General features: G+C 34.5%; 1 protein-coding gene across 1 annotated transcript; it reads left to right on the forward strand.

The window, feature by feature from the left end:
- Positions 1-516: 516 nt before the first annotated feature.
- Positions 517-16,220, forward strand: LOC150094265 (uncharacterized). The gene is made up of 2 exons (XM_090411730.1): positions 517-1,080; positions 16,121-16,220. The coding sequence occupies exons 1-2, from the start codon at positions 792-794 to the stop codon at positions 16,138-16,140; spliced, it is 309 nt and encodes a 102-aa protein (XP_090267856.1). The 5' UTR covers positions 517-791; the 3' UTR covers positions 16,141-16,220.
- Positions 16,221-16,527: the final 307 nt, after the last annotated feature.

Consider the following 16,527-nt stretch of genomic DNA (forward strand, 5'->3'; position numbering starts at 1 on the left):
GATCTCCCTATCTTCAATTTTGATATTTCCATCTGGATCTTTTAGCGTGTTAGTCTCACTTGCCTTTGGTAGGGCTCTTTGTAAATTAGCAGTCAGTTTCCAAAGTTTGGTATCTGAAGTGTTTGGATTTAAGTTGTGGCAAAATTCTTGCCACCTAGTTCTTTGTAATATATTATATTTTTGTTTAATTTCAGCATTTATCTTGTTGTACTCAATCCTGGTTTCTGGAGAGCTTCCAATTTTTAAGATGTTAAATAATTCATTTCGTTTAGTTATTTTACTGGCAAGTTCCTGGTGAACCTTTGTGTAGTTTTTATTTCAAACAGGAGAAAAGTGGAAATAACTTTTCTCCTGTAGCCTTTGGGATAGATACTTTTCTTTGTTAGGTATGTGTGATCTTTCAGCATTTTACTTACTTCATCCTTGTTTAACCCTTTAACTGCTGAGAACGTATTATTACAGGCTCAGAAATACACATCTGCTTTGCTGAGCCTGTATATGTATGGTTGGCGCACCTCCCATATTCAGACAATTTTTTAGTATGGAAAGAATCATCATAAGATATTCAAACTTCACGGGTAGGTTCCTCCATCTATTGCCAACCAATTGAAGTTTATTTGACTTAGGTTTCTGTCCTTGTATGACATCTAAAGAGAAAAATTTGAACTGGTGCAACTAAAGGTTTCTGTCCTTGTATGGCATCTAAAGAGAAAAATTTGAACTGGTGCAACTAATCATATGCAGCACGATGCATAAACTAATGATTGTGAGGATTTCAGGGATGTCTCAATATGGCGTCTACCAGTAAATATTCATGTTATCTTACTGATGATCAAATTGATGAATTGTTAACAACAAATGAGTCGGGAGAAGAATTGTCTGAGTTAAGTGAATTGTGTACTTCAGATGAAGAAGAACCTGGTGAAATAAGTTTTACAAGTGAGCAAGATAGTGACAAAAGTCTCGATATGAACGTGCATAAGCGAATGCATACTGAAGATGTATTGTTCAAATGGGGTGCTGATGCATTTACTCCAAGTGTACACGAATTTGATAGCAGTAATTCAGGAATAATCACAGGTAATATTACTGATGATTCTTCAGCTTTAGATATTTTTTAACAATATTTTACCATAGAACTAATGACAACAATAGCTGACGAAACAAACAAGTTTCATACCTTCACCACAAATAATAGACCATCTACACCATCTTCATGACTAAAGCAGTGGAAAAACACCCCCCCCCCCCTCAAGAACTTTACATTTTTCTAGCTATTACACTGCTAATGACGGGTAAAAAAACTTAAAATTAAAATTTCTGAATATTGGTCTACAGATCCTCTCAACCCCCCAGTTTTCTGATTTGATGGCCCAGGACAGATTTTTGTTGTTACTTAGATTATTGCATTTTAGTGATAATGAAAATCAACCTGAAGGAGACAGATTATATAAGTTGAAATCTGTAATTGAAAGTCTAAGAAAAAGTTTCAGTGAAATGTTCTACCCCTTTCAAAATTTGTGTATAGAGTCTTGTTCTTTTTAAAGGTAGATTATCATTTGCCCAGTACATTCCTTCAAAAAGAAGTCGATTTGGAATAAAACTATTTCTCATCTGTGACTGTGAAACATGCTACATCACATATTTCATAGTGTACACTGGGAAGGACACAGACATCTTCCCTGAGTGTGACCTTGGTGTGTCGAGTGCAGCTGTGAAAACACTTATGAAATATTTACATAGGGGTCACACACTATGGATCGACAACTGGTATTCCAGCCCTCTACTTTTCGACTGGTTGCCTAAAAACAAGACCAATGCATGTGGTACAGTCAGGAAAAATAGAAAGGGAATGCCTAAATTTTCACAGAAACTAAATAAGGGACAAATAGAAGCAAAACATACAGACAATATTCTTGCAATAAGGTGGCTTGACAGGAAAGAAGTTTCTATGCTAACATTGCATGAAAATGATGTTACACAGACGAACAAAAAAGATCGACAGACAAGAGAGAATATTGTGAAACCACATTGTGTGGTGGATTACAATGTCAACATGGGTGCTGTAGACAGGATAGATATGTATGATGGTCACTTCTGTTGAGTGTATGAGAAAAACTATGAAGTGGTACAAAAAACTATTTTTTCCACCTTCTGGATATGACCATACTAAATTCCCACTATCTCTATAATGTAAAATTTGAAAAAAAAAAAACAAACTTAGAAGACTACCAACTCATGCTTATCAGGGAAATAATTCAAAAGTACCATATCCCCTAGAAAAACAGGGAGGTTGAAAAGATGTCCATCACCTGGAGATCAACCACTGCGTCTCAAAGAAAGGCATCTCCCTTCTCTTGTACCTTCTACTGAGAAGAAGAAGAATGCAGCTCAAGTTTGTTATGTGTGTTCCAATCTCTTCAGCAGAAGTGTCATGAGAGCCGGTATATGTGCACCAAATGTGGTGTTGGACTCTGTGTACAGCCCTGTTTTGAAAAATATTATTCCATGCTAAATTTTTAGCATTTTTATACCCTGGCACTTGGTAGGCTTAATAATAACTCTGTTGTAAATAATAGTGCTCTTTATATATATTTTGATTAATTTCTACATAAATTGTGTGTAATTTGCATAATCAAGTGGACACCCTTGATTATGCAAATTTTATAAAACACTATTATTGCCATTTTTGTGAGTGAACAAGTGTATATCAAGAATGTATGATGCTGTGTGGACTTCTTACTTCAGTAAGAATTTTAATTGATTTTATTTTTAAATTTTTTACAAAATTAATTCAGCACATGGGACAATATCAGTAGAATATAAAATTAGCAGTTAAAGGGTTAATCCTTTACCTAAGTGGAAGCAAACAGATCATTCATCTCCTTATCAGAATTAGCAACAATCATTTTCACTCATTCAACACTCTGGATCTCTTAACTAGTTCTTCCTCCAGGTACTTTGTTTAGATGACTGTTCTTCTTGGTAATTCAGATCACAATCTCATCCAAGTTTTATCTCTGGTGTAGCAACCTCATGCTCTGACATTACAATTATGCCAAAGTGGGAGGAATTATGTGACTTTTACATGGAACATGGGAAGAAAAGTAACATAAGTTCAGAAGAACATGTTTTCATTCTTCTGGAGATACTTGTTGCAGAAATAATTTATGTTGGAATAAAAGCTTTCATTCCTCACTCTGTTCAGATTTCCCAAACCATGTCTAAATGAAGTATGGTTCTTCAAGAAGTGTGCCAGGGAGGGGGTCAAAGAAAAGCAAACAGCCTAACACAGGTGGCTTGAGACCAAAATACCAGCTTCCTTCACAGTTGCTTACAACACCATTGTGAAACCACCATTAAAAGGGCAAAAATAAATTCAACAAGGATAAATGTAGAAAGCTGCTTGTGCCTTCTCTGGTCCCTTGCCAAAGCTGTTGGGTTCAACATTTGCCCATCTGTGCTGTATCCTCTATCACACTCTAACTGTAGAATTGTAACATCACCTAAATTTAAGGCTGATGTCTTGGCTTTATTCTTCTCTTCCATCTCCTCCTTATTAACCTTATTCTTCTTTGGACCCTGGCCACAGAAAGATTTGGAGAAACTTTTGTGGTTGCTTTTGATATTTCCAAGACATTTGACCAAGTCCAGCAACATGGCCTTCTTACCAAGTTACCACTTATGGTTTCTACCATATCCTTTATGAGTGGATTGGTAGCATCTTCTCATCAGATTTTGATGAAAATTGATGGAATTTTTCAGTTTATGGAGGTTGGAGAAAGGACATCCTTGGAAACTGAGAATGAAGGCCGCTAAGAAGGGGGTGAGGGCTAGATTTTTCTCTCAGAAGGTGGTGCGTGATTGGAATGGATTGCCTTTGGATGTTGTGAGTGCAAGCAGTGTGAATGAATTCAAGAATAAGTATGAGAGCTGGTGTGTGTAGTATGTGGCCTCCCTTGATGAGTCTCTGACTCCCTGGAGGTCTCTCTTAATAATAATATACATCAATGCCCCCCCCCCTCTCTCTCTCACTTGACATCCAATCCTATTTATAGCTTTGATGATGACAGTATGAAGTAAGAGTAAATTAGTAGCTGTATTAAAAGTAGCATTGAAACAAATTTTAACTTATGAATACGAGAGCTAGTTAGAACTAAACAAAACAAAGACTGAAGACTACATATAAGAGTCATGAGAAAAATGGGGGGGAATGAACAGATTAGCATCAATGATGGAATTGAATTATAAATAAAAATAGTAGGAACTTGACATTGTTAGCATTCAGGAATGTATAAGCAGAGCTGATCTTAAGTGATAGGGGTTACTTAAACAGAATTGAAGAGGAGAGAGATTAGCAGAGCAGGTGTTTGCTGCTAAGATGGCAGGGAAAAGACCAAGATATGGGTGGATTGATGCAATTAGAAGTGCCTAGAAGATTGAAATATAAGAGCTGACAATATTGGAATCCTGGTTCCAATTTGGCAGAAAATTGCTTAAGAAGTTAGTAATAATATAAACTTTTCATGTAGTATCATCAATTCCTGTATAGCCCTTGAAGGTACATATTAGATTTGATGATATATATTATCTCCTGTATACACCTCCATATCATATGATGTGGTAAATATTTCACTCTCAGATAAATGGGTGTACTCCTCAACACTCAGAATATATTATAGTCCCATGTTTTATTTCTGGATCTGGTCATTTTCTAAGCTTTTGTTAATGCTATGGCTAATTTTAACCCTATTAGTCTGTGAAGAAAAAAAATCATTATAAATGATAAAAAATTTATTATTTTTTTTATTAATAGCATTTTTTGCTACATTTCACTTCTTACACTTGTCTTGAATCACTTTTATGGAAACAAGCAAACAATTTCTTCTCTACCATTATAAGCAAACATTGAAAGTGTCCAGTGTCATAAAAACTCAATAAAACTGTTAGGTCCATACATTCCTGAATTCTGACTGACTCTAATATTGCTAGATGGACATGGGCAGTGATGTCACGTGGCAATTCAGAAAACAATCAAAAAACATTTAGGTTAGAACCAGTCAATATGAAATATGGGAAAATAAACACTTCTTTCTCACCTTTCCAAGTTTTATTATCAACTGTTAATGGTCAAATTCGATGTGTTATGATTAACTGGTTATTTTACAGTTTGACTTTAGTGCTCTCTCTCTCTCTCTCTAAAGAATAAAATGATACGTGTGTATGTATCTTACCCTCTCATTGGTCATATTTCATTATGACAAAATCAGTGATAATCATCCAAACAAGTATTTGTTTCAATCTGTGATTAGAGGAATTTTAAGAACTCCACGTGGAAGCCAAAATATATCTTTAAATGTCAGCTTACCTTCTGAAAGGAACAGATGAAAACTATAGTCTTCTGTATGAAGTGCAGTAAGTAATATATATACGAGGTGCATCTAAAAAGTTCAGTGAATGGTATCAGAAAACAAACAAATTACTTTTATTTTTATTGGCCTTCAAAACAATTGGCATCCTTCACAACACACTTTTGGCAACGTTCATAAAGCTTCTGGAAACTGTCAGCAAAGGCCTCTTTAGTAATTAATTGCAGAACCGCTGTCACACGTTCTTGCCGCCACATCTGTAAAACATGTGCCTTTCATGATGCTCTTCAGGCGGGGAAACAGAAGTCCACAGACACCAGATCAGGGGAGTACAGTGGATGAATGAGAACAGGTACAGCACTGAGCCAAGAATTGTGGATCACACAGTGCGCAGACGTGTTATCGTGCAGCAACATCCACTGTCCAGTCTTGTGCAACTCTGGCCAAACACGGCGGATACATCGTAGCAACTGTTTCAAAACTTCCTTGTAGAATGAGTGTTTGCGGTTTGACCCTCAGGAACGAATTCCTTATGGATGATGCCATCGTTGTCAAAGAAGGCGATCAACATTGTCTTGACCTTGGACTTTTGCAGGTGACTTTTTGGGTTGTGGGAAAGATGGTGAATGGCATTTCATCAATTGGCGCTTAGATTCTAGATGGAACTGGTAGCACCAGATCTCATCTCCTGTGACGATGGTTGGCAAAAAGGATGGATCCTGGTCACACATGGTAATGAAATCTCCAGAGGTTTCCATCTGTTTTGCTTTCTGTTCTTCTGTCAGCTTGTGCGGCACAAACTGGGAACAGATCTTCCACTTACCCAAATCTTCGTGGATGATAGTGTGCACTGTGTCCTTGCTAATGCCCAATTCTTCTGTCAGCAATCGTAGAGTCAGTCGCCGATCTCGTGCCGGCATTTGTCGCACTCGCTCAATCATGTCTGGGGTTCTGCTTGTCGATGGCTGACCCGAATGTAGCTTATCCTCAGTCATTTCCTTCCCATCATGAAAGCGTTTGAACCAGTCGTAAACACATTTTCTGCTCACGGCTTCTGTCCCGTACACTTGCACCAACATTTCATGTTTCATGCATCTCCGGCGCCGTTTTCCCCAATTTGTAGCAGAACTTGATGTTTACTCGTTGCTCCATTGCACTGTGACCCTACCTCTCACACTGACTATGTTCGACTGCCCGCAGCAGGTTTACCCTGATGGTCACGTGTACTCCACGCTAGGTGGCGCTTCTCAACATGTCTGCATGGTCATGTGCATGCGCGCACACCTGGCCCATGTTGCCGTTGAGATATTGGACTATTCACCGAACTTTTCAGACTGCCCTCGTATATACTAAACATATTAAAAAAAAATTATAATTCCTATTTTTAAATATATACTTAATGAAAATAAAATAATTTTTTATAACTTTTCAAGTATGGTTTAGGCAGCATCAGTGTATATTATGCAAAACATTTAACTTTTTTCTTTGTTTTTATTTCAAAAGAGATTCAGTTTACTGTTGCTAGAAGAAATTATACATTTTTCCGTGTGACAAAAGCTTGAAAAGTAAGATCAGTGAAATGAAAATATCCTCGGGTTTTATGCATGTGAATGAATACACAATATTAGTGGATCATTTCTTAATGCTCTAAGACAAATTAATCTTGCAATTATTTTGTAGGCTGGATGTAGGTAGGTCAGTGATTGAAATAACAGTATGCTATAGTAATCATAATGCTTTAATTATTTTCTAAAAGTTTCTCATCTATTATTACAAGACAGAATATTATCACAGGTATGTGCATGTTATATTCTCAGAATTATCTTTCAACTGTGGCGCAATTTACAGACAATACACTGGCCTCATAGCATTAGTTGCTTTGGCCATAACTTCAAATAGCTCCTTCAGTTGTGAGTGTTCATTTAATTAGTTTTACTTTCACTTGTAAATATTAAAATATCATTTACATTAAACAGTTTCTTTAGAATGAAAGTGCAATTTACACTGCAACTCAGAAAATAGTTAATTATTTGAACTGGAACCTTATATTTATTCATAAGTAGATTTCTTATTTGATTGTCTCTTTATTGACCTTGATTTTTGATGCTTATAAATAAATAGCTCCTTTAGTGTAAGGTGTTGATATATTTATTTGTAAACTTTTTTAACATAAAAAACCCCTTTAAAACAGCTCAGTATTATTAAACAATCAGCTATATTCTTTCTTTACATGTTACATAGTTTTTACTTTTCATATTTACATATTATACACATGGGACATTTAAGGTGAAAGAAAACAATCATGCCTTTCTCTTAAAATTGCAGTTTACAATTTCAGAAGCTAAATTTTAATATGCAGGTCCAGTTTTCAAAATGATTTGCATGGATATGATACCCATCATATTTTTATTATTGAATTATTGTTTCTTACATTCCATAATAAACATCATACCTGCAAGTGCCACACCTGACATGTAAAATTTTGCATTTTAAATCAAACCATGTTCCAAATTAGTACATAACTTTGTTGCAGCTTGTAATAATGCTGATCCCTCAATTATCCAACCACTGTAGGAGAGTGATTTGCTGGCGAGATAATGGGAGTGGAGTACATTTACACGATGTTGTATCAGAGGTCATTTGACCTATTAACCTATTCAATGATTATTTTAACTGAAGGATTGAAGAGTCTCTCTTGAATACCTCCCCCAAAGAATGTATATAATTATACAAAGTTCTTTAATTTGCTACAGCATATATAAAAATGCATTTTGCAAAACTTCTTGCCTGGCACATTTCAGCCTCATAGAAAAAGCCAGTAGTTATGTAATGTGCAGATGGCAGTATAACAATGACCAAGGATATTGGTCTGTAATAGTAGGAATATATCACACTGTAGCTATGACCTACCTGCACTATTTGCATTGCAGGCAGGTAATCTGTTAGAAACATGCTTTGTGGCAGATCAGTATGCATATTGAAACAGGTCACAATTTATAACACCTTTATTTTGACAATTATTAGCTATAGGGCTGGTAATAATAGGATATTACATTGTGGCTAAGCCCTACTTGCACTAATTGCAGCACAGAGATGTTGGTTTGTGTGCATATTGAAATTGATGGCAATAATTTATTAGCTGTTTAGATATGAGTCTGTAATAGGATATCACAATATGGCTATGACATACCTGCATGAATTATAGTCTGTTACAAACGTGTTTTGTGACGGAGATTGTTGGTCAGTGTGGTGAGATACAACATATGTTCTGCAGTTCAACAAGAGGGAAATGGGTATACTGAGATTATGCACAAGAAATTTTGGACAGAGTCCAAATCTGATGGATCCAAATAGCAGCTGAGGCTGCAATATTTTAATGGAAATCCACAGAAGTTGTAAATATATTCCACATTAGTATTGTGGGTTTGAAAATAAGTGTTAGATAATCTAGTTTTACAAATGAGAACTCATCTGTGCCTTGAGTGAGATCAACTCCACAGTTGTTTGGAAAACAGAAGCACTATCAACTTGGTAAACATTTAAAATTTTCTTTTAGCCCATGTTTTGTCTTTTTCCAGAACGTGTGTGTGCAGTTAATGGTATGTTCCATAAGACCAAAGATTCTATTAGGGGATACTGAATGTAGGCTCTTCAAATCTTTGAGGTGACTGAATTGAGCAAAGCCATATGAACAGGAACATATATGAGTGAGACAGTAGATCTTATTTTATGCTTGTTAGGTGAAATTGACTTATAACCATAATGTTAAAAGTAGGTTTTCTCTCATGTCATTTTTAGGAGATTTTCAGTAATTTTTTTTGGCCTGTTCAGTATAATTTCAGTATAGTGAACAGGCCAAAGTAAGTGAAAGTGAGGCCAGTCTCCTCCAGACGTTGAAGGGCTTTCTTCCCAGAAACTTGGATGCTTCATCTCACAAAACAGGCATAATATGCTAGTCTCGTATTGTTGCTTTGGCTGCCATTCCAACAATCACCAACTGCTCTGTGCATATGATTGAAAATAACCTGTGTGAGCTTTTTTCCTATGATTTATAAGGTGAATTGTATATTTGGATGAATCAAGTTGATTTTTTGAAGAAAGTCATCAAATTTAGCACATGAATTCAAATTGCAATAATAGATCCAAAAGTAGAGCTATAGAAGAACATGGATTGTGTAATAGTGACACTGTCTTCTTGTGTGTATATATATATATATTTTTTTTTCCTCTGAAGAATGAAATGATCAAAGATTTTTAAGAAGGATGAAGGCAGTCCTTTAGATCTGATGTAATGCATAATAGATTCATGTGATTTCTGAGAAACTAGCAAACTGTACCCAGTTTACATTTAAAAAAATCTATATATATATAATTAATTATGGATGAATGTCTTTAGGTGGACAACAGATTTATCATCTAGTGTGAGGGAGGATGCTGCCTTACTCATTGGAGGCATGAAGTGACTTGAAAAAGTATGGTCTCTAGAGCAGGTTTCCCATATTATGTCATGTTTAGCCCTTGGCTAAACATGACATAATATGGGAAAGTAGTTCATGATACCATGAAGATACCATGAACAGTTCATGATACCATGAACATTTCATGAAGTAGTTCATGATACCATGACATGACATGGGAAAGTAGTTCATGATACCCTTTGGCTAGATATTTTCAGCTCTGTATGAGGTGAACTAACTCACCTTAAAATGGTGAGTTAGCTAATCTCATGTGGAAATGACAAGTTTTTCCACCCACAAAACAAACCAGCCTGAGAATACACAAAGTTCACATATGTAGCAGACTGTGTAGATAGGATTAAGTGCACTATCATAGCATTAGGTTTTATGTGAAACTAAGTTACCTGACTATGGTGACAAGCTATTAAGCCTGATATGCAATTGAGGACTGAAGTAGCTTGTTTCAAGTTTGGTCTGTAGAGTAGAGTTTCCACATTGGCTATATTAATCCATGGTACTAAGTATGCAACAGATTTCATGGATAGGATTTACATGAATATATAAATCAGATTATAGATTTTTTACCCCCCCCCCCATACACAGTTATCTTTGTAAGAATTTAATTTTGATGCTAAAGATCATGTAATTTGCAGTCTTACAACAGCTGTGTTATAAACTTCTGATGACACTAATACATGTTGAAACATTAAAAGTATAAATAGCTAATTCTCAAAATTATTTATCTGTAAATTACCATAAACTTTAACAAAAATTCTGTCAAGCAACTAAATTAGTGATTGTGAACGTTTTTACATATGTCAGTTTCATTATTCTAGGAGAGATGTCACTGAGCCCAGCTGCAATACTATAATTTTCCATTCTTTAATTAAGTTATAATAATAAACAACACACACTCAAAAAAACACAAACGTGTATTTTAATGCAAGATTGTCCAGCCACATTGCAGACTTTACAATGGAGACCAGTGGATATGCAGCTGCTTACAAGCATGACTGTCTTCTCCTACCTTCAACTGGTATGATGGAGATAGAAGAAGCAGTGGTAAATAAAGATGGATTCATTTGTGTTGTATCAAGATGTCTGTGTGCTGTAAGGTCATGTCAAAATTTGTGCAATTTTATCTTTTTGTATGTGCTCTAGAAAAGATTGCTCCAGCCAAACATGAAAGGTTGGTCAACGTTAACAGGTTTTTCTACTCAGTTTATATAATGGTGATTTGAGAATATTAATAAGGAAAATTCATCTTTGCCTAAAAATCATAAAAATATGTGTAGGATATTTTAAATGAGCTGCCACACCTTTCTGTGAAAGAACTAGCTACTGTTAGAGAAGGAAGGTGTACAAAATTCATGGATCTACCTATCCAAATCTTGAGCTTATATTTAAGCTTGGGTGCTGGTTTATACTCAGAATTATTCGAAGTTTTTCCACTTGGTTATACTATAAATTAAAGATACCAAGAAATTATATACTTGGTTTAATCCTTTATCCAAGTGTAAGCAAACTTAAAATTCATAATTGGAAAATTTCATATTGAAATTGGCTAAAGGACATTGGCTCCTCCATCTCAACAGTCAGCACCTCAGAAAAAGAAATAATAGTCTGTCCCTTAGATACTTTCATCACGTCTTCCCAGAGGCACCTTTTATTTCTTTCTCAATTTACAGAAAACTCACACAGGTAGATCTATACACAAACTTTCCCTCAACAATATGGTGTTATTTTTTTTTTTTATGCCCTCACTCACAAGCAGCTCAATTGTAAACCTCTATAGTACATTTGTATTGTGGGTGGGCTATGGATTCCCCCCCTCTCCCATTTTTATTGATTTTATATAATATTTTTACTTATTTTTTACATAGTCTGGAACCCCTGCTCTAGACACCAGTCATGGAACTTTTTCAAGTCACTTCAGGCCTTCAATAAGTGGGACAGTAGTCTTCACTAAGCAATGAAATTTCCCACCCAAAGACAACCACAAACATCCATGCCCACAGCAGGATTCAAATCTGCAGCCTGTTAGTTGGAGAGCAGATTATGCTTCACAGTTATATTTAAATAAATATTAAAATCATTGTCAACACAGCTTCCAATCAGGTGTCCCTTATAGCTGAACTCCTTTATTTGCCAGACCTTCATGTCCAATGGCTATTATGCCAAATAAAAAAAAGTTGTTCTCTATATCTCTCATCACATATAGATATAGATTACAGTAATGCTATTACTATTCCTTATAGCTGGGGCATTTCAGAAAAAAAAGGCAGAACTTTAATATGTGCACTGCTTTCACCAGTCTGGCTGGCTGCCTTTATTCCCCCTCCTAAGGATCTCTCTCTTGTTTACAGGTTTTTTTTTGTAAATTATCACATTACAATCAAATCGTGGGAGACTTTTCTTGAACAACACAAGAAATACATCTGCTGCCATAACTAGGGTTACTCATGGTCAGGTTTAGCTGACCATGCCTTTTTATATCTTGTGGAGAATCAAATGGGGAAAAAAAAAGTACTAGGCTTCACTGCAACGAATACAAGCTTGAAAGACTAAGAATTAGCAGATTTTTTTTTTAAAAAAAAAAAAACAATCTAAAAACCTACTCAGCAGTTGAGGCCAGCCTACAGCATTCTCACCACTTTAAGCTTCAGTCTTTTTTCCATTTATGTGTGTGCACTCTTATAATATTAAGATTGTATCCCTGATGATGATTTTGTAACAGATGAAATATAGGATTTATTAAACTTGTTTAATTATTTCTCTGTGCTGCATTTATTCCATTAAACCCAATGAGAAATCTTGAGAATTTAGCTTGCATCATTGTTGATCATTGGTGCTATGATGACATCCCCCCCCCCTCCCCAAACTATAATTTCTTTCTCAGTACACACACACAGTGAGGATAACGCATATATCATTCTTTTACCATATTGACGCATGTTTCTGTTTTCAGATTCTGAGATTGCTTCATTAACATTTCTTTGGGAAAACTTGGCAGTTGTGCACAGCTCATTTTAAATAAATAATTATGGAAGTACTGTTATATGATCCACTCAGATCATGCAAATTTGTAAATAATTTGAAGATAAGGTAGGCCAGTGACATTATCATGCTTTGGACAAGTGCATAATGAACACAATTTGGGAACGTCAAAGTTAGATCTATCACTGATAAAATAACAGCGCTGGTTTAGGCACATCATGAGATGCTTTGTAGATTCCATGATGCAGAAGGTAATGGAAATGTATAAAACTGAGAGGATGTGGTGAATCCTGTTTGACATGGATGTCCCTTAATAATAATAAAAAAAAAAAAAAAACTTCCAAACTGTTGGAGACATCAACAACCCAGAACAGAATATCCTGATGATTATGGAGAGTCAACTTTATTTTATCACTATTTTCCCAAGACTTGTAACTAAGTCTTGGGAATAGTGATAAAATGAAGACTTTCAGATTCATCACTGTCATCTAATGATTCGTAAAGAATGACAATGCATTTTGCTAGTAAAAATAAATGCTGGCTCATTCCAGCAATTGGCAAATATATCTTAAAAGAATAATTAGTTTATATGTATCCTTATTTGTTAAATAAGGATACATATAAACTAGTGTTGCAAGCTGAGATCATAAATAGTAAACTACCTGTTTTTTTTTTGTATGACATATTTCTTCAGAAGAGCCCTGTAAATATATTCCTCTGCATATTTATTTAATGGTATTCACATAAGTGCTCAATATGGTTAAAAAAATATTGTAATGCAGACAAAACATTTTAAATCAACAAATTTGTAAAACCTAGCATCAACTAGTGTTGCTTAAATTTGCAACAGACAATAAAAGAATATATACAGACCACATCTTAACTTGCAGCATTGCAAACAGTGTACTAAGTTAAAATACCTTTAGAGAGTGGGAATCAGTGCATGTGTGAAAGAGATAGGATATTCAGTTGTTTATGATCAAAGTTGGAATAGTGATCAATTGTCATTTCTTATGTTAATATGGAGATACTAATATAACTTTGAATCTAGTGATGAAGCCACTTAAAATACCATTAAGAATAACAACTCTTAGGAGGGGAGAATATTAAGCTTGTGTTCACTCTTTACTCATCAAGAGATTGTGCATTATAAAAGACAGAAGTAATTAACATGTAAGGAACTTTTTTTTTTTTTTTCATCCAAGGCCAAAAATCACTTTGTGATGTGCACATTGTAAAAAATGATCTGTAAAGCAATGCTTGCCTGGATGAGTGGATAGTATACCCACTCTTCAACTATCCCACCAGTTTATGAAATTACGTGTGCAGACGTAATTTCTTCAGAGAGAGAGAGTGGCTAGCATTTGGAGAAGCAGTACAAAACAAGGGATCAGTGTTTTGATAAATGCTTCTCCATGGGCTTGTTTAATTTGTGTGTATATTATTAATCTTAAGGCTAATTGAAAGCATGTGTGAAAGAGATAGGATGTTTAGTTTGTTTATAATAAAAGTTTGGGTAATGATCGATAGTCATTTCCTGCTTTCTCAAATCCTCATGAAGGGAGGATTTGGGAAGGCAAGAAGTAGTATACTATGTGATTCACACTTTTTTTTTTAAAATCCTATGTGTTATTTTTTGTAATAACAGCAGCTCAATTTCTGAATAAAAATCACTAGATTTAATATGATAATGAAATTATTAAAATAGAAATTACAACATCCATACCATTTCCATTTTGTCTGTATGTAAAGAATCAACAAAGATATAATATTAAAATGTATGTCCTACTTGTGTTAGCTAATTAACATTATAGATTAGCAAGCCATGCAGGATGTACAGTTTCTATGATTTCAGTTCTGGAAATAGTGCCTGATGATAACCTAGAGTGGCATAGAATGTTTAATAATCTTAAATAAGCATTATAAAAATTGTTTTCCAGTTTTTTAATCTCACTCCCACTCATGAAAGGTGTAAGCCGATAGTGCATCAAGTACATGCTAAGGGTTTTTTATTTTTCACATAATCCATAAACCCTGCTCTAGAGACCAAACATGGAACTTTTTCAAGCCGCTTCAGGCCTTCAGTATGTAGGATCTCACACTGGGCAATGCAATTCATCTCCCACCTAAGAATAATCGCAAACATCCTTGCCCATGGGATTCAAATCACAGCTTGTTAGTTGGAGAGGCAAACCACTCAACCAACTAATAGGTCAGTTTGCACAATTTAAACAAAGAATGCTATGATCATGGCAAGGTTATTTACCCCCCCCCCCAAATGAAATTTTAATCATATTTCTGTCTTGTTTTATTATATGCAGTTTTAACCTTTAATGGGAAAGGGGGAGGGGAGTGTCAAAAGCATATAAAGTAGCAACCACTGACAGTGATTTCATATGCAATTTACATAGCTGAGAGATGCTACATATCAACATTTCAACAAATACTAAAAACAGCTGAAAAATTAATTCTGTTTGCATCATACAGAAAATAACTAAAAACTTAAATTGCATAATCTCTTGCTTAAATTGTGCTTCATGAAAAAGGACATTTTTTTATGTAAATAGTTTCCATGGGATTATTCCATATGAAGATGGACTGGAATGCTTTTTAAGTTTGTTGCTTTCATGAGGATTACTGAAGCTATATGAACTAATATTTTCACAAAATGTAACTGTGAGGTTACATTTTATGTAATCCATTAAAACTCATGTTACAAGAAAACTGAATGATATGAATGTTGTAATTCATGAAATATCCTTTAACAATAATAATTTTATGATTGATCAAATCTGATGAATTTTTTCCATTTTCAAAATTGAACTTTAACCAAGATATTAAGATTCCATCAAGAAGTTTTGATAATTAAATATAAAAATATACAAAAGCAAACATAACTCAAACTTCAAAATAACTTATGTTATCCAAGTTGACATTATGATGTATGGTCAAGTGAAACTGAGTCCTAAGAAAGAATGATATATATAGCCAAAATTTATTCAATATTGGAGCTTGTATGAAGAATGCAGTTTCCACTGAGCATGAAAGAAACTTTTTGAATTAGTTTTGGACTCAAATCTTTAAAGGTAATGCCTTCAAAGATATGACTCTGAAACTAACTTTAAAAGTATATAATAATTTTTGCAGATTGCACTAAAAAACACAAACAATACATTAACCTATAGCATGGATATCTGTGTATATATTCAGGTAGTAGTAGATAATTTATCATCTTTCTTATTGGTGGCTGGCATCTTAAAAACCTTTTTTTTTTTTTTTTTTTAATTTTATTTCTAGGGATTCCCATGATTATCTGATCTTGTCCTGGTCACAATATTAAAATATATAGGTTATGGTTATGGGTGGAAGTGACACATACACAAAATGCATTTGCTTGAACTAAGTGAAAAAAGACTAATGTTTTTCATACAAAAATAAAATTTTATAATGAAAATTTTAATGTAAAATCCATTTATGTAAATGTTTGAAAAATGAATATTTTTAATCTCCAAAGAGAAAAACTCCCATCTTCTACAAGTTGGAGTAGATGAATTAATTTATTTGAAAGTTCAGAATGTGGAATAGATAGTATTTGTAATTTAAAGATATTCACTGAAAGTTTCAACAGCTACATAAAAATAATATTAATCATGAGTGACAGCAAAGGTTCATGCAGATTTAGACTGGATATTGGTCTGATCAAA

The sequence above is a fragment of the Typopeltis vanoorti genome, chromosome 22 (assembly GCF_054136105.1).
Source record: "Typopeltis vanoorti isolate ZY-2024b chromosome 22, IOZ_Tvanoo_1.0, whole genome shotgun sequence".
Lineage (NCBI taxonomy): Eukaryota > Metazoa > Arthropoda > Arachnida > Uropygi > Thelyphonidae > Typopeltis > Typopeltis vanoorti.